The sequence below is a fragment of the Sceloporus occidentalis genome, unplaced genomic scaffold (genome assembly GCF_023333645.1).
Source record: "Sceloporus occidentalis isolate IW3139 unplaced genomic scaffold, rSceOcc1.0.p SCAF_19, whole genome shotgun sequence".
NCBI classification, from domain to species: domain Eukaryota; kingdom Metazoa; phylum Chordata; class Lepidosauria; order Squamata; family Phrynosomatidae; genus Sceloporus; species Sceloporus occidentalis.
In genome coordinates, this window is record NW_028316999.1 from 10441323 (window position 1) to 10462806 (window position 21484).

The window sequence follows — 21484 nt, forward strand, 5'->3', positions numbered from 1 at the left end:
CAAACAATAACAGATCCAAACCCCAACCTTAGAATGGTTGTATGTTCTATTGATTCAACAATGGATGCCAATATCAATGGTGGCACATAAGAATTTTTAATAGTAGCTTACAAGTGTTACAAGCAAATATTAGTTGTATAAGGCCCCCCTAGGAATACATAATAATCATGATGTGAAACTCATTACCAGTTCATCTGTTAGTCCAACCAACAGGCTGCCATTAATATACACCTTAAATTCTACATAGTTTTTTGTTTTTCCTCCAGGAGACACTGCAATAAGAACTTATAATTCTGAGACAATGAGAAAAATTTCCACATGTGACTTTTGTGGATTGAACTGCACCCTGTGTCAATCCAATGTTCGAGTGGTGAAGCCCCAAACAAGCAGTGGTTGTTCTCCAACATTCCACCTGTTCGGGTTGTTCATATTTAGCATGTATTTTATTATGTGGCAATGATTTTTTTCAAAATATTAATTATATTTTTTGAGCTATTATTGAGCTATTTTGGAAACTAGTCTAATATGCAGAAATATGTTTCACAGCTTTTAAAAATCATTGCAATGGAAATTTAGCATTCAAAAGAGCTGTATATACTTTGTATATATTTGGAACAGAAAAGAAGCCATACATTATACTTTAAACTGCAATGTTCCACAGTTCGGGATCATGCTTTAAAGCGTCTTTGTGAATGTTGAAAGTATGACAAAAATGTATTTTTTATTTCTTAATAAATATATATTTCTGATTATTGTGATTGTTGTTTCTGGAGCTTAAAATTGGCACACTGTCCATTTTGCCAGTGTTTGACTGCTAAAGGGGAAATGTAATAAATGTTTTTTTGGGGGACAACACTAGCAAATCTGTCACAGATGTTGTCTGCGTATTACAACATCAAAGGGCAGTGAAGTGGGAAAACAAATCTTTCTTTAAATTACTTAAACACTACTAACAATATAATTGAAGTAAAACTTTCATGGGCGGCAGGTCCAGCCTAAAATGTACTGGCTGAAAATGTTTGCACAAACATGTTTTGTGCAGACATTTTATATGAACAAGTACAGACAGAAAAATAAGACCTGTGTTAAGACATAGTATTGTCATATGCAATTATACATTTTTAATATTTTAACTACTAATATATACATAGGATCACTCCATATCTCCCATCATAGGGCATGCCTCTATCAGTGTACATATTTTTATTATAATTACTATTATTAAAGCAACATATACAGGTTTGAAGCGGGTTGTTTCTATGTTTTTAACTTGCATCATATCATATAACACTTTAGAAGCAAGTGTATGCATCTGTTCCCGCAGATCTCGCAATCATAATATATAGTCTTTCAAAAAAATCACTAAGCTTTATCCCTAATAAATTTACCAAAAAACAACCAAATTGTCCACAAAACCTTAAGACTGTCTGCCAATCCCTAAATGTTTCACGCCCAAAACATTCACAGAAATAATGTTTTAATTATATGAGGTTTTGCCTGGAACACTTAATTGTCATGTTTCCCAAAACTAGTCACTGATACACCATCGCAATGAAAAGTAAAAATAGTTTCCTAAGGGTTTCTGCGTTGCTTTATTGTGATTCCACCCTGAGGAATAAATTAAATAAGCAGTTTTTTTATGTGCTTAGGATAGATAAAAAGTTAATGTTTAGTCTAAGTGGAACAGTGCCTTTAACCTCATTGTAGAAATGAATCACGTATTTCTTTAGTTGATTTCTTTAAGCATGATTATCTTTCTGGAATGTTGAGGCTATATGCTCTTCATCTTTAAAAGCAACATTTTAGATTCTATCTTTAATCTAAGAAATTAATCATTTAAATATCTTCTACATGAAATACTAATTTCCATGTTGTATTTCAACAGAAATGTTTCATTTAATAGAAAACATTTTGTTTATTTGAAATGTGTTTCTGAATACTGGCCCTTTGAGAAATCTTGTTTCATTGGGAAAAACCCCCCAGAATTGTGAACATGTAACTGCAGGCTTAAAACAAATCACTGGTATCTGGTATAATTTAACACTTCCAACAAAAAATAGGGGATGACAGCCTTTGTTATGAAAACAGTTTGTATTTTTCGTATGTGGGACAACTTTCTTTCATGTTCGTGACTTTTAGGAAATCAGCGTTAAACCTGCATTTCCATGGCAATACAAATGCGTTTAGGTCTTACTAAAAACATCTCACCAGATGGAAACTTTCACAACTGATCAGACAACAACAGCGAACGAAAGAAGAGAAATTACCGTAGTATTAGTGTCTTGGGCACTTCAGAAAACGGCACTATAATAATGTATAAACAGATTCAAATTTACCTGAAGATGTTAGGTTTGAGAGAAAAAAATCCTCATGGTAAGATATATATTCTTCAAAGAAAGGAATTTATCAAATATTTATTTAGTAGTACACCCTCTCTTGAGATAACTATAAATATATTCTGTCCATTGACTAGAAGGACCAGACAAGGACTTTAGTTCAGTTAATCGGGTCATTTTCAACATATTTATTTAAGTGAAGTGAGAAAGCTGAACTGAGCTCCATTTTTTGTGAATAAACCCCCTAATACATGTAAGACACATGCGATTTTACATAAAAGTGAGTTTTGGATTGTGGTAGAGTTCTATTTCCTGTAAAAATATCCTGTAGAAGAAACTAACCTCTATTGTGCTAAGTGGCTTGTATGTCCTTGTTTTGGAAATGCAAATGGAAATGGAAATACGTTCTGGGAAGTCTATTTTCCCAAACTACTAATTGAAATTATGGGTACAGTAGAATCCTTTAAAAAGTCTGGCATGTTACTCATGCTGGGTCCAACCTTGTGAAACATGGAAGCATACCAGAAAAGTACTTCAATCGAAAGTTCTGCAAATAATTAACAAGTACAGGATATTCACTAAACCAGGAGTGTGCGAGTATGAGTTGAATATTTCAACTCACTGACTGCAAAATTATTTATCAAGGTCTGAAAACATTTAGGGCTGAACAGGCCTGGTATAATTCATAACAGTTAATACAGGGAAGAGTCCTGAAGTTCTCAAAATGTTGCAGTATTTTTTAATCTTTACTATACATGCTGCCTATGGTAGTTTTAGCATAGTCAGATATGGGAGAAATAATGTTTATTTTATTGCTAGATACGGTGCTTTACCAAACTGATTTTATTTATTAAAAATAAATATGACCGCACACTAGGAATAATAAAGTCTATAAACATGAATTTATATCAGGCACTTGAACCCTTTAGTGGGTGTTTCTTGGAATAAAAAGTAATTTAAGATTTGCAAAAAGATAGAGGATAATAGTATTTACTACGAAACTGCACCTTGCAGTTTCATTTGAAGAAGGAGCACTTGAATATTCTCACCTTTTTCCCCATGCATATTTAAAAAAGTGGTTTAGCTGGTTCTTAATTTCCACGAGAGCCTCTGTTACTGCAGATACTTGAATGTTGACATTTTGCATGAAGGTATTGTGCCAGTTGAGGAAAAGGCTGCTGTTCAATTGCAGTATTTTCTTCACACAGGAACTCTTATTAGTTTATCTGGCTTGGTTAAAAAATACAAAATACATAATTTTAGAAAGTCCATTATAATATTGCTAACAACTAGAATAATTATCTTTCACTATTTATTGAGCACCTTTTTCTACATTTTGACATAATTATTACATGTAGGTGATGTTATTTTTTCCTTGGTTTATATTGTGTAGAGGTTAGTGATACCTCAGAGGGTCAACTTATTCATAGAGATATATGCAAAGTCACACAAGCTTTCAGATGAAATTACAATAGAGAAGAGACTTTAAGGTAGCGAAAAACCTCTACAGACTTTATTCTCTCTGGGATCAAAACAACAGTATCCATGTTGCACTAAATTTCATAAAATAAGTTGGAAGATGCCTCCAAAATACAGATTGTGCAAATTCCTTCTTAACAACAAAATTCCTAATATCGTATCAGGCTGTTGATAAATTGTAAACAATGTAGGCCCATAATACAAATCGCTCTATTTCATTGGTTGGACTTATTTACAAGGTGTCATTTTGCAATGGGTGGGGCTTACTAAGCATGCTTTAAAAGACAGAGGGCCAAAAGAATCCTAAATTCTTTCCTAGAGGTCTAAAGACCACATAATACTAGGAAACTAAACATACATACATACGACTCAGGATGCACCTCCCTAGGTCTCTCTTGGTGCGAAACACTGTCCTTGTGATTTCCATCTTATTCATCTCTGGCACACAGTAAGTGTATAATTATATGTATTATATATTTATTTATTTATTACAAATTTAAAGAAAAAACTATTCTCAAAATAATTTCAACAATGGTATTGATTTTGTCTAGAGTCATGTTATCTGTTTAACATAAACAAATAGTTTTTGTAAGAGAACTTGGGGTGGTTTACTAATATGATCTGGCTTACAACCTAGCCTCTGTTTTATTAAGTTATGTTCAATAATATTACAATACATTATGACCTTTAAACTGTTTATTTAACTTTCATACAGGCATGTTGAATTGAATTGTGATTTTTCTTTAAAAACAAACAAACGTTATTTTTACCTTTTAATAACACCTGGCTGCGGGATCACTTAGATCTACCTTTTCATTGTGGTTCTTATCACTCTCTCTTAATCATACGTATAATATATTGTTGCAGATTTTAAAAATGCTAAGACATAAGTCTATTGTGTTTTGTTGTGACATTCGTCTTGTGTTAAAATATCCTGTAAGGAAACGTAACAGAGTATATATATATATGTATATATGCATTGACAAAACATATTCGAAATAACAATTTCAAGAGCATGTACACAAAATGTGTTTTTCATTTTTTTTTCAGACAATTCCACTATGTCAAAACACCTTATTATATTTACCCTGGTCTTAATACAACTATTGCTGTTCACTTGTTTGGAACAAATTACCCAGAAGTGAATGTGACTGCAGAAGTTGTGCATGATGGCAACGTTTTAGTAAATGCCAGCAAAGCATTTAATAATGGTTAGTATCATTAATGTTATTAGTAACACTAAAACAAGCTTATAAATCTTGTGCAAATATCTAATTTCACAAATTTTTCAATGTTACTAAGATTATAAAAGACCTTGGTACATTTTCTTAAATGTTTGTTTTTGTATGTTGCATGTTGAACAAAAAAACATTTTTGTAATTACTGTTGTGTTAAAACAGTGGGATCTATTACCTATAGTTTAATAATTTTTATTACGTCTGTGAATACTTGCATTGTGATCTCAAATGTTGACATATATGTAGAAAATTCACTATAGTTTATCTCCATCCCCCCACAGATTCTATTGGAATGATAACTCTTCCTGCAGTAAGTAATAAGATGATTTTTGGTCTCCATTTCAAAACAATTGCTTAATATGTTTATATTTGATAGAAATTATTGATTCTATTTTATATTTGATATTTTTATTACATTTTTGGATAGTAGCTACGTTATTTTTGTTAAAAATGAAATACATATAAGGTATAAACAAGTCTTAATGTCTGAGTGATGTTTTTGACAATAACATGTTTGTCATTTTATTTGCAGCTTCCAATGAACACATCCTCATCTAGCTATGATATGGTTGTGACAGGATCATTTCAAGATTCCTTGGTTTTTTCTCACAAATCTTCACTGCAGACACAAACATTGAATATGTGCTTTATACAAACTGACAAAGATGTCTATAATCCTGGAAATGCGGTTAAAATTAGAGTCATATCTGTAGATCATGATCTGAGACCATTCAACGGACAAGTGGACCTTATAATAATGGTGTGTGTTTTTTTATTTTTATTACACTTGTTAAAGGAAACTAGACAAAATCAAGGCTATATATCCTTAAACTAATGTTATATGTTTAAAACTATATATTTACAAAATAAATATAAAACTAAACATATATACATTGCTATTCTTCAGCAGGTGAAAAAAGTACTTCCTGAAAATGTCTGCTTTTTATAAAATGTTTTGGATCTACATTATAAATGTATTTGTGTTGCTCCTGTTGCTAACAGACAATCTTTAATACATTTTTTGAAAAGCCTGCAAGCCAAGAGCACCACAAACGTGTCATTTTCTCAGACAGTATATGAATTTATTTGAAATTTTGCATTCATTTTTATTGGTGTGTTTTTCTTTATTCTGTGACAGGACCATAAAAATAATCCAGTCCAGAAGTGGTTGAAGTTGGACACTGATAGAGGAATTGTATCAACTGAGTTTTTTCTGTCTGACAATGCCATGGCTGGCTTGTGGACAATACAGACTACAATAAGTGTAAGTACCCAACATTCAACAATGTCCTTCACCTGACCTGGTGCATATGATGCAAATTGGATTTTAAGTGTTTTATGAATGCTAACCAAATCAAATGGTTTTATATTTTCTTCCTTATTTTTTAGAATCTTGTGAAGAACGCCCATTTTGATGTTCTTGGACAGGGTAAGTTGTCAATTAGTTTACAACACTAAACATCATACACCAGTGTGTTCTACTGTGGCAAGTTGTTTACCATGAGGTGGAGTTTTCATTGCATTATGTTACTTATAATATATTTGTGCTACAAAATAAAATATATATTTTCTTATGTTTCTATCCAGTTGTGCCCAAATTTAGTGTTACATTAAACGTGCCATCTTTCTACATTGAATCAAAGAAGTTGAACCTCACTGGTGCTGTCAGCGCAAGGTAAGTTATGTAACAAAGCCACCATGGTACATGAGGAGATTATAGTTAGTTTTATTTGAGGCCGATAACAGGATGAGTAAAATATAATCTGGAGCGCCATCGATAATAACTGAAGTAAATGACTATATTGATTCCAGATGAGCAAATTAAGTAATTTTTAACATATGTAGCTCAGTATAGTATTGATACAACACATATTTTCTCCATATAAGGCAAATCAAAATTTGACTTTCTTCATTCTGACAATCACAGTTTCTTTTACTTCAAAAAATGCTGACAAAAATACTTTGCCCAAGCTCAAACTTTACAAACATTACACACACACTCTATTTAGTGGCGGTTTAATCATGTTTCCAGCACATTGTTCCAACACATCTAAAGTACAGTTCTAAAACTAAGTGTAAATGCATCATGGGATTCTTTTATGTTCCTCATAATGATGACGATCACTTACCCGGATCCTGTTGGTATGTTTTTACTGCTGAGTGGAGACTTTTGCAAAATAGAGTAACTGGTGTGGAAATATTTGGTATATAAGATGAGCTGTTGGAGAGGGGAAAACGAACGATCATTGTAAGGAACATGGAAAATTTCTGATGAGATATACATACCTTAATTCTTGTATTGGATATTATTGGTATGATTACTATGATTTACATAGACATAAGGGGTGATCAGTCCTGATATTTTTAATATAGTGCTGGTTATATTGAAACAGAAAGGCAGAACGTATGCATCAAATTATTATATATTTATTTGTTTTTTCTTTTAGAAGCATATTTGGTAAACCGCTAACAGGGAATGTAACAGTTTACATGAGCCCATACTTTGACTATTTACCCGCCAATAGCTTTAATAAAACCTATGAGGTAAGTTCACTCAAGTCTTCTTATCCTTTGTTATTTATGTGTTTCAACTTTCAACAAAAATATCCTTTCTTTATACAAAAATATTTTGTGGTTATTTCGAGGAAGAAAATATAAAATGTGGTATCCAGCAGGACTGATAGTGGGCCATCTGATTCATAAATTCTAAAGATGTGTCCCATAAAAATATATTTACATACAAACCTATCACACTGACAATAATTTCCTAAAATACACACATTGGAGACATTGATTTGCTGAGTGCATGATAAAGGAAGTTACATAGATTTTGGAAAGGGAAACTAAGCCAGGCTGCTAAGGAGCCAGTAATTCTTAGTCTGAAAATGAAGAACCAGCATTCCAAAGTCATAATGTAAAATTAACATCGTTCTTTATTGAAATCTAAAATTATTAAAAACAACAATATACATCTTTAGTAGACAAAGAGAGAATCAATGCAAAAAAAATGAAAGAGTGATTGATGTGTTTTGTTTTGCTACTCAAATGTTAATGAATGATGGAGTTGCTTGCTGAATTGTGGTATGCAAATGCATGCACGCTGTGCCAAAGTCGAGGTTTCAACATGACTCAAAACATGGCTTTTAGTGAAGTAACCACTCGGACCTTCAGTACTACACTCCCAAGACAAGCCATGGAATTAGCACATTTTGTTAGGTGCTCTTCTGTGTTCCACCAGAAACTGCTCATTACAATAATCATGTTACCAAAAGGCTATGTTAATCTAATTATAAAAATGTTTGACATTAATTAATGTTTTCATTTTGAATTATAGATGAAGTTAGGATCAGTACATTTTAGTTTCACAAGTGAAGAAGTTTTAACGTTGTCGAATATGAGAGTGATAAATATTACAGCAAAAGTGACTGAAGAACTGACAGGTAAATGATATAAAATATTGAACCATGATTTGACAGCAGATATCAGGCCCATATATCTTGCCTGTCTTACTACACATCTAATGCCTGAACAAATGTAAAGATTTTTCTTAACCGAGATGTTAAAAATAATTACCGCTATGCAATCAGGCAGTAAATTTGTTAGCTTAAACTGACTTTGAGGACCAGGAAGCTTTTAGAATCTAAATTAGTTTGGGTCATTTTCTTTTGACTTATATCTTACTTGCCATGGATATTTTAAGACAATTCAACCAGGAAGCTGTCTGGGGCTCAAACATTTCACTAGGGTCCATTCAACTAGGAAGCTGCCTCTAGGAAATGCTTTCCCAGGCCATCAAATACTTAGGATGAGCGTGTTAAAGCAGGATAATGAAAAAACCTGTAAAATTAAAATGTCTATCAAAATGTATAGATTGTGTTTGTGATACTTTTTGAGTTCCCACTTGGGATTCTCTTTCTGTATGAAATATATGAAGGATATAAAAGTTAATCCCTAAATATTTTTTCCTAACCATATCTTTGTAGGTGTTATAACAAAGGCATCATCGCATATACAAATTGTACATTTTGAGTACAGATTTGTTATCACTACGAAACCATTTATATTTGAAGATGAAATGTATGTCAACACCAAGGTATGTTCCTAAAGTCATTGGACTTAAGTTATTTTATTAAGGTTGATTTCCTAGATTTTCCAATAACCGACACTTTCCTAAAGGGATAACACTGGAGGTTCCAATACTGTTTCTGGACAATGTCTAGAAATGGGCAATTTTAAATGGCTGTACTTAATATAGCGTCTAAATCAAAACACAGTTCTATATTTAGACATATTTTTCAACTAAAATAACATGATGGTTAGTTCATCTGTAATTCCCATACCAAGGGATGTTGTCCAATTAACTTGCCAACATATAATTTCTATGGCCAGGAACTTTGTAAAGTTAACAATTTCATAATTGATTACAAATATCCAACTGAAAATATTTATTATCCATATCATATTCCAGATTATACTCAGTCCTAAACATAGTCACTTCTTGGCCTGCTGCCACTCTGACCACATGCCAACACAAATGTTCTAATTTGGACACCTAGAAAGTTGGTGTATGCACGCCTATATAACATGTTACTCATGTTTGATTGATGCCTTGCTCCAGGAAATTTGTGATAATAGCTTCATAAAGAAAATGCAAACTCTAGAGTTAAAGCCCCACACACAGTTTGCTAACACCAGGCTGTAAGTAGAATCCAATAGATCCTCCACTGAGGGGTCATGGGAAATAAAATCATATTTGCACATAATCCTACTTATGTCTAAGGGAGATGGTAGGGCTGGAAGTATCTGAATAACTTGGAAAATTAGGCAACAGTGATAATGACATCAGCAGTACATGTTTTTTTGTGCTGGATTAGTGCTGGATTCAATTATGATTTCATGTCAGGGGCCACAATTATCCTTAAAAACAAACCATCAATTACATACACAGTAATTAAAGAAGGGACTTATGCAGAAAAATATAAAAAACAAATTTATAGATTTCTGTGATCAGTTTGTTTTTCTCGACCATACACTAATATCTGGCTTATCTGATTGGATGCATTTCGTTTAGTATTGCTTTTGACTTGGTAAAGCAAGGTTGTTACTCCTTAAAGCTTTTCCTGAAAATGAAATGTTAGTCCAATAAAAGTATGTATGATTGCATATTGTTCTACATATCACTAGCTATCTACAACAACCTAACAAAATTTAGAATAAAGACTATGCACACTTGAAACAAAAAACATAAGGTGCTATGCATGATTCTGAATTGTATATCATTCTATGATCTTCCTAAGGACCAAAACATAAAATGTTTATATATTTTTTTTTCCATATAGATTCAGCTACTTCGATTTGATGATGCACCATTAGTAAAAGAAGAAAGAGATAAAAATATTACTGTTACAGTTATTCAAACAAACAATGACACTTTGTTTGCAATGTCAAGCAATAATATAAAAGACAACGTTCATAGTGCTAACTCAAGCTCGTACAGTTTGGCTGTACAGCAATACACAATTCCAGAGTCTGGGGTTATTAACGTCAAATTTCCATTGATAGACCCTTTTCAAATTACAGCTCTTGAGGTATGTACTCAAAAACAACACAAATCATTTGCCTTCTTGTAAGCTTGCGAGCAGGGCTCTCTCCACCAAATGTATCGGTTTGTCCATTCTTGTCTTGTCATATCCCTTGAATTTATGTATTGTATTAAGCGCTGCGTAAACTGTTGGCGCTATATAAATAAAAGATAATAATAATAATATTCATTTATTTTTCAAACCATAAAAGAAAGAAAATATATTTTGATGTAATACATGTCTAATGTCACATACTTATATTTAACATGTGCAATGTAATTTGTCATCTACCATATTACCTTATATATAATTTATCGTATTACCTTTTGTAAATAATTTTTAATAATGTAAAATAAGTAAAAAAAAATGCTTTATGAAATTTTGTCTTTGTAACAAATATATTATATTATATATTATATTAATATATTAGACATTAACTGGTGTACATCCGGTTTTAAAAATCATACTCCTAGACCTGAGAATCAGTTGAAAATCTGTTGAAAACACCATGCTAATCAGAAAGAGATGGAAATGTAAAGAAATAACCATTTATTTTGTTTGTAGGCCCAATATCAAAATATCAGTCAGAAATGGACTCTAAACAAACATATTGGTGATCTGTTTATTCAATTAACAATACCAGACTCAATGAAAACGGTAAGATTTAAAACTGCTTCTCTTCATACTATTTTCACACTGTTGTGCGTTTTACTGCATGTGAAAATGTATTTTTTCTTTTAATTTTGCAGGTTGGTGAAGCATTTGAGGTACACGTTAGTTCCTGCTTAGTGGTTCGGGAGCTGTACTATGTGGTGGGTTTTTTTTTTTTTATAAGGGAATGCATCTATCTATCTATTTACTGTATGTATCATCATCTTGTAATCTGTATACCTATCCATGAGAAAATTCTGAACATCTCGAAAATCTTCCAATGACTGTCCACAATATCCGGTGGTTAATTATTCTTAACAACAATCCAATTGGACCAATACACAAGGCCTGTCATCACTAGATCACATAAGACAAATAATCAAAATGCTTTATTTATTCGATTTCGATTAAATTAAAAGTGTCTATTATGAATCATAGTTAACCACAAATTTGGCTAAACGCCAACCGTATAACACAGTACGATCTATAACGGCTGGTAAGGGCGTAACTACTCCACGTCACCTGTAGAGGCTGCCGGCGTCCAAAGCCCAGCAGCCACCCGTCAACCAACGTATCACCTGAGCAACGCGCCCAGGGAGTGTTCTGCACTTCGGCCCTTAGGCTTGTGCACCACGAGTACAACCATACCTTAGACAGTTGTCTCAAGCACCGAACCAGCCAACCACATTTATACAATGACCATAACATAAACACCAACCGCCACACACAGCAATGGACAATAAATGACAAAGAGGGAAGGGAGGGTGAGAATGTCGCCTACTTAACAAACCTACAAGCACATCTGTGAATAGGTCCCCAAATGTATTTATCTGATGACACCCAGCGCCCTCCCCTTCTTCCTGTTGCTGAATATTCAGAATGGGGGCAAAAGTTCACTCGGAGGCCAAACAGTCATAGAGGATGAGTGTATGTAACAAACATGTAACCCCTTGTTAGGTCATGGGGTGCTCCTTGTTCCTTACCCGGTCATGGTGCCCCTACACCTATTTCTTGCTCCGGGGCTGGTCTTGAACTTTGCTTTTCTTCTAATCAGAGACATTGCTTTACATGTCCTTAAATATGTACCAAAATATCAACTCTAACATGAGTTATAACCCATCAAATCCATTCTCTTCTATCCCCAGGTTATGGCCAAAGGAATGATAGTTTCAACAGGAAGAACAACTAATACATCATTCACCCTAACCCCAGAACACTCCTGGGTTCCCTATGCATCAGTCAATGTTCATATTCTTAATAATAATGGCATTAATGTTGGTATAGTGCATGCTTCCTCTGATGTTTTCTACATCAAGGCTGCACCTATGGAAAAGGTAAACATAGAAAAAATATGTAGTTTTTTACAACATATAGACATTTATAATTCAATAATATTTAGATAATACAACTTTTGGTTAGAATTTCTACATAACAATTGTTTACATTTAGAAAAGTAATTAGGCCTATTTCATACTTTGGATTGTTTTGTACATGCAGTGACAAAGTCTTATTGATTGTGTGTTTTTATCAGGTCTCTTTATTGTGGAATAAGAACAAAGTGAAGCCATCTGAAAATATTTCTTTAACGGTTAATGTGGCAGAACCTCAGTCTTGGATGGGACTGTGTGTTGTAGAAAAACAAGACAATCCTGCAAACAGAAATGGTTTAACTATGAAAAGAGTAAGTATAGAAGTATCTATCTATCTATCTATCTATCTATCTATCTATCTATCTATCTATCTATCTATCCACATATAACATACAAATAAATAAATATATATGTGTGTGTGTATTCCTAGTGCATGCACATATGTCAAGTTAGTAAATCTAGATGAAAAAAACAACTCAAATTTCCCACGTACCGAACATTTTCTGCATCACTCATAGAGAAAATATTTTTGGCCTGGTCAAATCTAGGAAGACCAATTACCTAATCGCCTGTAAATATGGTAGTGGCTGACTTTAACTCTCATTAATGGTGCTGAGTGTGTATTAAAAAATACATTTAACTATGAAACGCAAGAAATAAAAAGCAGTCTATGGAAGTGAACAGCAATGAATGTTGGATTAGTATATTGACTTTCTCATGAATAAAATACCGTTTTTATTATAGGTGGAAATGGAACTTTCTCGCTACATTCAGGTATGAATTACACACATAAATACATGCTAAACTTTGACAATATATGTTGAGAATAGTAAAATATTTGTATGCAAAACAAAAGACTAGAGGAATATAGCACGTTGAAAACACTCCTCACTTTATGGTGGAAATGTGGTGGTACCGCTTATGGTCCTTTTATCCTTTAAATGAGAGTTTGAGTCCCACAGCTGATGGTGCCATTTTATAAGTGAACTAATATATAAATATTGTCTGAAAAATCTTAATCTTTTGTAGTGATCATAATTTACAGTAATACATAATGTAACTTTTTTTTAAATAATTTTCTCCACACTAGGTTATGGCTTCAGATCTAAGTGATTTAGTAATTATAAGAGCTGGCAATGTCTTTCAAGGTGAGTAATTTAGTTTAATACAGAATTAAATATAGTATTTTCCATTGTTTTTCCATTCCATTTTCCACGTGTTTTGTATTTGTATGCTAGGTATAATGTAAGCAAAAATTCTCAAAAATGTACGATGTGCTTTCTTTTTTAGTGAAGAACAGTGAACTGTATTTTGTCTTTTTTTAAAAAAAAACTTGTCATGTTTTTGCACAGCATGATCTAATTCATGTGGTCTTAAAACTATGGGAGGATCTATTGGTTTGTATGGTGATAAGACCACTTATGCATTTATTAGTTTCATGCAACCCATGCAGAGATAGCAACTCTATAAACATATCAGTATATATAATTGTTACATAAACTCCTAGTATTGCTGACACTGTTTAACTAACTGAGAATAAAACCATTTCAGAATGGAGTTCGCTTTCTGACCGAAGAGAAGAACCTGCAATGGAACTTTTGACTTTGCCCACATTTTATCCTGAGACATGGCTTTGGGTTGACAACGACATGTATGTTTGTAAAAATAATCATTTTTCCCAGTAATAATTTCTGCTAAACTTTTGTTTCATATTTGATACTTTAAACATATTTTACTTTTGATATTTTAGCTACTTTATGAGATCAAACCTATATATATATATATATATATATATACACACACACACATTATATGATCAAAAGTATGTGAACATCCCTCCTAATTATTGAAATTAGGTGTTTCAGACACATACATTGCTTGTTTAAAATCAAGCACATAGGCATGTCATCTCCATAAACAGTAGAATGGATCGTACTGACGAGCACAGTAACTTTAAACGTGGCACTGTCATAGGATGCCATCTTTTCTGTGAAGTGTCTGCCCTGCTAGACCTGTGCCAGTCCGCTGTGAGTGCTATCATTGTGAAGTGGAAGCGTCTAGGAGTAACAACAGTGGTAGATCATGTACATTTAGATATTTGGGACGCCGTGTGCGTAGCATGTAAAAATCACCTGTCCTCTGTAGCATAACCCACTACAGAGTTCCAAACTACCTCTGGAAGCAGCATTAGCATAAGGTCCATGTGCTGGGATCTTCATGAAATGGGTTTTCATGGCCAAGAAGCTGCACACAAGCCAAAGTATGCGCAATGCCAAGCGTCATTTAAAGTAGTGTGGATGCTGGAGCAGTGGAAATGTGTTCTCTGGAGTGATGAATCACCCTTCACCATTTGGACATTTGATGGACGAATCTGGATTTGACATGTGCCAGGAGAACGCATATTCTAAATCTTGGTGGAGGAAGGATAATGGTCTGGGGCTGTTTTTCAGGGTTTGGGTTAGGCATTTTAGTTCCAGTAAAGAGTAATGTTAATGCTTCAGCATACAAAGACATTTTAGACAATTGTATGCTTAGAACTTTGAGGCAACAGTTTGTACTGCTCCAGCAGTGGACTACACAGAGCTCTGACTTTAGACCCTTTGAACACTTCCGGGATTAATTGGAATACTGATTGCGAGCCAGGCTTCCTCACCCAACATCAATTCTTGACTTCACAAATGCTCCTTTGTCTAAACGGGCACAAATTACCACAGACACTCCAAATTTTGCATTATGTTACAGCTGCAATGGGAGGCTGACTCCATATTAATGGCCATGTTTTTTTAATGGGATTTCCAACAAGCTCATATTGGTGTGACGGTCAGGTGCCACATACTTTTAGTCATATAATATAATGTCATAAAAATGTACTAATTTAGCTATACATATATGAGAACTTGGAAGCCATTCACAAGCTCTCATTCGAAAAATCTGAGCAGATATTTGAATCTGGTTCTCAAGATCTCTCAGTTAAGACCAACTATCACACATATGTCATTATATTTGTATCAGTATGTATATACAATTATATGTATTCTTATTTGCAGCTCGGGTGTCACTACCACTCTTGAAGTGACTGCCCCACGTAGAAACAGTACTTGGGTGGCCAGTGGTTTTGTTATTTCTGAGAGACTTGGACTACAACTGATAGAGGAACCCATTGAGGTAATATATCATTTATTCAAATCTTAATTCCAGCAGAATGGGAAACACAGTGTCCAGAGGAGCTAAATGTTATATTTATTTGTACTTCCAAATATACCTACTCCAAGAGAAGAGGTATTTAAGGATTTTGTTTCAGAAACAATCTCAGCCATTTAGTTTCTCACTTTGATATATATTTTTCTTGTCTTTTTCCAGCTAGAAGTAATCCAGTCCTTCTTTATTTCACTAAATCTCCCATACTCTGTAATCATGGGTGAACAGTTAGTTCTGGAAGCTACCCTGTTTAATTATTTAGCCGAAAACCAAGAGGTATGTGTTTTTTTGCATGAAAAATGTGTATATTGATATATAATATAGTTGTAATTAGAGTTACATGAGGTGGATCTGGGTTCTTTAAGAGTCACGTAGGAGCATGTAAAGAATTGATGCTGGTGGTCTGACTGGTAGACAAATGGTTTGGTTGTAACACCAGTGCACCACTATGATCAAGCCTGTGCTTTAATGAATTGTGGTGATTTTTTAAGACCCATCTAGACACACATGCTGTTTTGTTATGAATAAATTGCTAACCATGGAATTATTCTTCCGTGTATAGTGTAATATAAGTAGATAAAGGGCTTAATCGATTTTGATTGGGTTAACAATGCATGAATGGAAAGGGTGTTTGATTGCTTAATAATGAGGCAACTTATGATTGTTCTGTACAAATAGCTTAATTGTGATGGTAAAGGCGTATTAACTTGGAACATTCTCCCTGTATTTGCTAGTACCTCTCATTAATGTCTCATTGGTGACATTATCCTTATAAAACAAATGTTATATTTTGGATATTTTTATATCATATTCTTTTTTCAGGTCACAGTTACACTGGAAGATAATGAGTCATTTGAAATTATTGCACTAAATTATGATGCCAGTACAGCAGCTGGTCAGAGTAAAGTGACCGTTCCCAGTCAGGATACCAAGAATGTTCTGTTCCCAGTAAAGCCAAAACAACTGGGTCAGATCTCATTTACAGTGAAAGCAACTTCATCTGCTGCTTCAGATAGTGTAACCAAGAATATATTTGTAAAGGTAAGTCACATCAGCTCATTTGTTTAATTTGGTAATAGAGTACAAAGAAATGTAAACTCCTACATGGTGCTTACATATCTACAGGGCATTTGTCATCCTCAACGTGTGTGTATGTCCACTGTGATAAAAAAATATAGTCGCTGAATGTCGTCAAATTAATGTAATAGTGACACAATATTAAATGTCATATATTTTGCATTTATTTTAGGCTGAAGGAGTGAAGCAGTTCTATTCCGAGTCAGTATTATTTCGATTGGCCGACACAGAAAGTTCACCCAAGGCTATGTCAAAACATTTTTCATTCACCTTTCCTTCAGATGTTGTACAAGGGAGCGAGGAAGCATTTGTCACGGCTGTTGGTAAGAATTTATATTATATTACATTTGTATTATTTTATTTCATGGTTATTTATGTTTATTATATAAAAAAATTGCCAATATGGGTTTTCTTTGTCAACTATTATACAATGTGAAATTTGTTTTTATTTACAATTACAAAGGTATGTAAAAACTAAGATCAATTTGACACACTGTGCTATGTGTTCTCAAAATTTCAACAGGAGATCTTCTTGGACCATCTATAGAAAGTCTTGAGTCTCTGATCCAGATGCCATATGGTTGTGGGGAGCAGAATATTATTAACTTTGCACCAAACATCTATGTTCTTCAATATTTAATGGCGACCAAACAGATAACGGAGAATATTAGAGAGCGGGCAATAATCCACATGTTACTAGGTGAGTAGACGCTTTAATTAAAGGGTTAGCGTTAAATAATTGATATGCCAGGAAGCTTACATGGGCTCCCAATACAATACAGGAAATAAAACCCATTAACATCTATGCTAAAAATGTAGACTTTTGACTTTTATCTAAGTTATCCATTTATCTTTAAAGTAGCATTCATTCTATCAGGAATTCTAGTATTTAGATTGTTACTAATTAAAGAACTGATAAGTGTTCTATGTAGCTCTAGACATTATTAAACATATATTGTACCATTTGTACTGTCTCCATAGGATATATTAATATATTTAAAAGTTTACAACAGTACGATAATAATTGCAGAGTTTAAAAGTTTTTTCTTTATTCAGGTTATCAAAAGGAATTAACATATAGGCGAGACGATGGCTCATTTAGTGCTTTTGGAAACAATGATGCTTCTGGAAGTACTTGGTAAGAAATTTAACACTTAACATGTTTTCAGCACCAGTGCCAAAGTAACTTATGGCCTATTTCACCTTCGAAACATGTCACAACTACTTATGAAATGAATATACTGTACAGTCAGTTGTTACCAAGTACCTAAAACTTTTTTACACAACTAGATGTTTCAAAAGATTAGAAAAAAAAAAGAATTTGTTATTAGAATGTAGTTGCTGAGTGAGTAAATAAGTCTGAAATCGCCTCAATTTCTTATTTATTTACAGTAATTCTGCATTCAGTAAAATGGCAATTCCAATAATTACAAAACAATTGTCTCAGATGCGTCATAACAATCATTATTCACCTGTATGGATAGTTCATTGATTTATTTGCATTTTACCTTAAATTTGTCTAGATTTACATGCTATATGTTTGTAATATATATTTTTAACTGATTTCAAATTGTCAATTGTTATATTTCATTAAAATATAATCATTGACATTTCTAGTGTTAAAAGGGCAACCTAATTGCTGATATGCAGTTACTTTTGTCTGCAATATAGTCAGAAAGTGTTCTTAATGCAAAATCTTACTATTCCAATAGAATTTTGAAATATTATTCGAACAAACTACTTTAAAAAAGTTATTATTGAGATATACAGTATGTCAATCATATGTGACAAGCATAGGAAATTGTCTCACATATACCTCCGTTTTGCTATTTATTTAATACACACTCATTTTCCCCCCCAATTTTTAGGATTTCAGCATTTGTGCTTCGATGCTTCCTTCAAGCTCGGCCATTTATTTATATAAGCCCAGACATTTTAACCCAAACCGTAGAATGGTTGGTTCAGTACCAGGATATGAACACTGGTGTATTCTCAGAACCTGGGCGTGTTATTCATTATGAGCTCCAGGGTGGGTTAAATGGTCCCATCACTCTTACTGCCTACATACTTACCTCACTCATTGAAGATGAGGGATATAGGGTAAGTATGATAAGTAAATCTGCTTTTACAACCAGACACTTAATATACTAATTAAGAAAGTTTAGACATATTGTGATGGTAATTTTAATAAAATTTTCCCTAATAAAATATTGCTACTTTTTTTTAACGTGGCGAATTTTATTTCAGAATCAACATTCATCTAGAGTGCTTAAAGCAGTGCAATACCTTGAGAATGAGTTTGATAAAGGAATTTCCAGTAACTACACCCTGTCGGTAGTAGCGTACGCTCTGTCTTTGGCAAACAGCACTAAAGCAAATGCATCTCTTACTCAGCTCAGTTTGAGAGCAAACAACATTGGTAAGTACTTAAGTACTATGGTTGATATAGATTGTAGGGTCTTGGGATCTATTCTGTTAACCACATTTGACTAATGGGAAATGGAAAAGCAAAGAACACCATTGATGCTTACTTCTGATGCTTTCTGTGTCTTTAGGAGGGCTGAAGTACTGGTCTTCTCCTACTGAACGTTATGGGCAAACTAGCTCATCAGATATCGAGATAGCAGCGTATGCATTAATGTCCCATCATAGACAGAATCGTATTTCTGAGGGGATCCCTATCATGAGGTGGCTGAGTCAGCAGAGGAATGGTTTTGGGGGATATTATTCTACCCAGGTAAAGTAGGCTACTAATGTCATGTTTTTGTAGCATCAGCAGCAGTCATAGCACAATGGATATCCTGCAAACTGTATAAAGATAAAATTATAACCATGAGTTCATTGAAAGTTTAATTGGGGACTTTAGTCAATATTTGACTGATAACTAACCTATACCCAGATCTGTGGGTAACCAATCACCTAATACACATAAGTTGACATAAGGTAAAGCTGCATAGAGATTTTGTTTCACACACCTGTGCCCAGTGTCTGATAAGCCCTATATATAGCTGCATTTCTGATGTCTATAGACAGGATTGGCAACATTTAGCTGGGTGCCACACCAAGCAAATTAGCCTTGTAGTGCAGTGCCCAGAAAAACATTTGTCAGTCAAACTCAGGCTCATAAATACTGCCTGAAGGCTCAACACCCCCTAGTGGATGTACTTAGAATCACAAGTCAAACACAAAAAGAAAAAAATATTCTGTAATTAGCTCGAAATCTTTGAATTAGAACACCTCTGGCAAACAGTTGCCCCCTGCCATGCCTTACCATTCATCCTCTCTATTAATACATTATTCTTTCCTGTTCACCTACTACTGCTTTTCAATACACAATTTTGCATTAATAATCATTTGATTATTAGAAGAATAAATTGTAATTTTTTTTCCCATAAAGACTTCGTCCCCTTGAGTCGTGTGACATGTTTTCTTTTTCCAGGATACAATAGTGGCTCTGCAGGCTTTGTCGCAGTTTATGGTTGCGGTACAAATGATGGAAACTTCTTTAACCGTAACAATTACCGGTCCAGGTTCATTTGTGCCAAAAACATTTCAGATCAACAGTGGAAATATTCTGCTTTTACAAAGTCAGCAGGTAAATTCCATGTACATGACACCATATTTCTTTAAGATTGGGAGGATTCCACATAAACCAGTAAACCAAATTCTCATGATATATATTTGTTTTTTAAATTAGATTGCGGTTTCCCAACCACTAACAATCAATGTTACTGCAGCTGGAAGAGGATTAGTGATTTTCCAGGTATTAATGCATTACACTCACATGTATCAATGTTGACAAAAGATGTAACTTTGTGTCAGCATGTTAATGATAAATAGTTTTTTGTTTACATATACTATTCTGTTTTACAGCTCAATGTAAATTATAACCAGAGAGTATCATCCGCACGTAAGAGAAGAGCGCTTAGCTCAGAAGCATTCAAGTTAGATGTAATAGTTAATGAAGACAAAAACAACATTTATCGACTCTATGTGAATATCTGCACAAGGTAAAATGTCTACTTCATATAATATGTATGTTGAATGTAGCTGCATATATTTAAGTATAGTATATTTAAGCCACCCACGCACAACACCCAAGAATACACACACCGAACACAATATACACTGACTACTGTGATAAGAATCACATTTCAAAGAAGCATTATGTGAGACGGTGTATTTTTGAGCTCACACTGAATTTATAGCCATTAATAAGCTTAGTGAATTTTTTACTGAAGCAAATGCATTACTAATTAATTTATTAGTTGAAATTCAACATTTTATCAACTAATGAGATACAGATTTAGACAGTCTTGAAAGATGTGGCTTGTTATACATGAAGCTTTTTAAGCAGTTTCTCTGGTGCTAATGGAAACATCCCCATGGTTTCCATCTTCCTTTTAATGGGAAAGTTAGTAGAATTGACAGTTATTTATGTTTTTGTGTTAGTTTAACAGGGTTTATTTCATAAACTGCATAAACTACACTAAATATTTTCTAAAGCATTTGTATGGCTTACTTACTGTAATATTGCATTTCTAAAGCTACCA

At 33.6% G+C, this 21484-nt stretch overlaps 1 protein-coding gene across 1 annotated transcript; it reads left to right on the plus strand.

The window, feature by feature from the left end:
* Positions 1 to 4189: 4189 nt before the first annotated feature.
* On the plus strand, positions 4190 to 20945 carry LOC149302388 (CD109 antigen-like). Its single transcript, XM_089482455.1, has 29 exons — positions 4190 to 4263; positions 4866 to 4998; positions 5586 to 5813; positions 6192 to 6317; positions 6443 to 6482; positions 6641 to 6728; positions 7501 to 7597; positions 8388 to 8493; positions 9037 to 9146; positions 10393 to 10641; positions 11200 to 11292; positions 11385 to 11447; positions 12432 to 12620; positions 12818 to 12967; positions 13401 to 13430; positions 13747 to 13804; positions 14208 to 14307; positions 15704 to 15821; positions 16017 to 16130; positions 16677 to 16895; positions 17104 to 17254; positions 17455 to 17631; positions 17988 to 18069; positions 18800 to 19031; positions 19179 to 19350; positions 19487 to 19668; positions 20371 to 20526; positions 20629 to 20694; positions 20805 to 20945. Exons 1-29 carry the CDS (start codon positions 4190 to 4192, stop codon positions 20943 to 20945), a joined length of 3744 nt encoding a protein of 1247 aa, XP_089338581.1.
* The last annotated feature ends 539 nt before the right edge of the window (positions 20946 to 21484 follow it).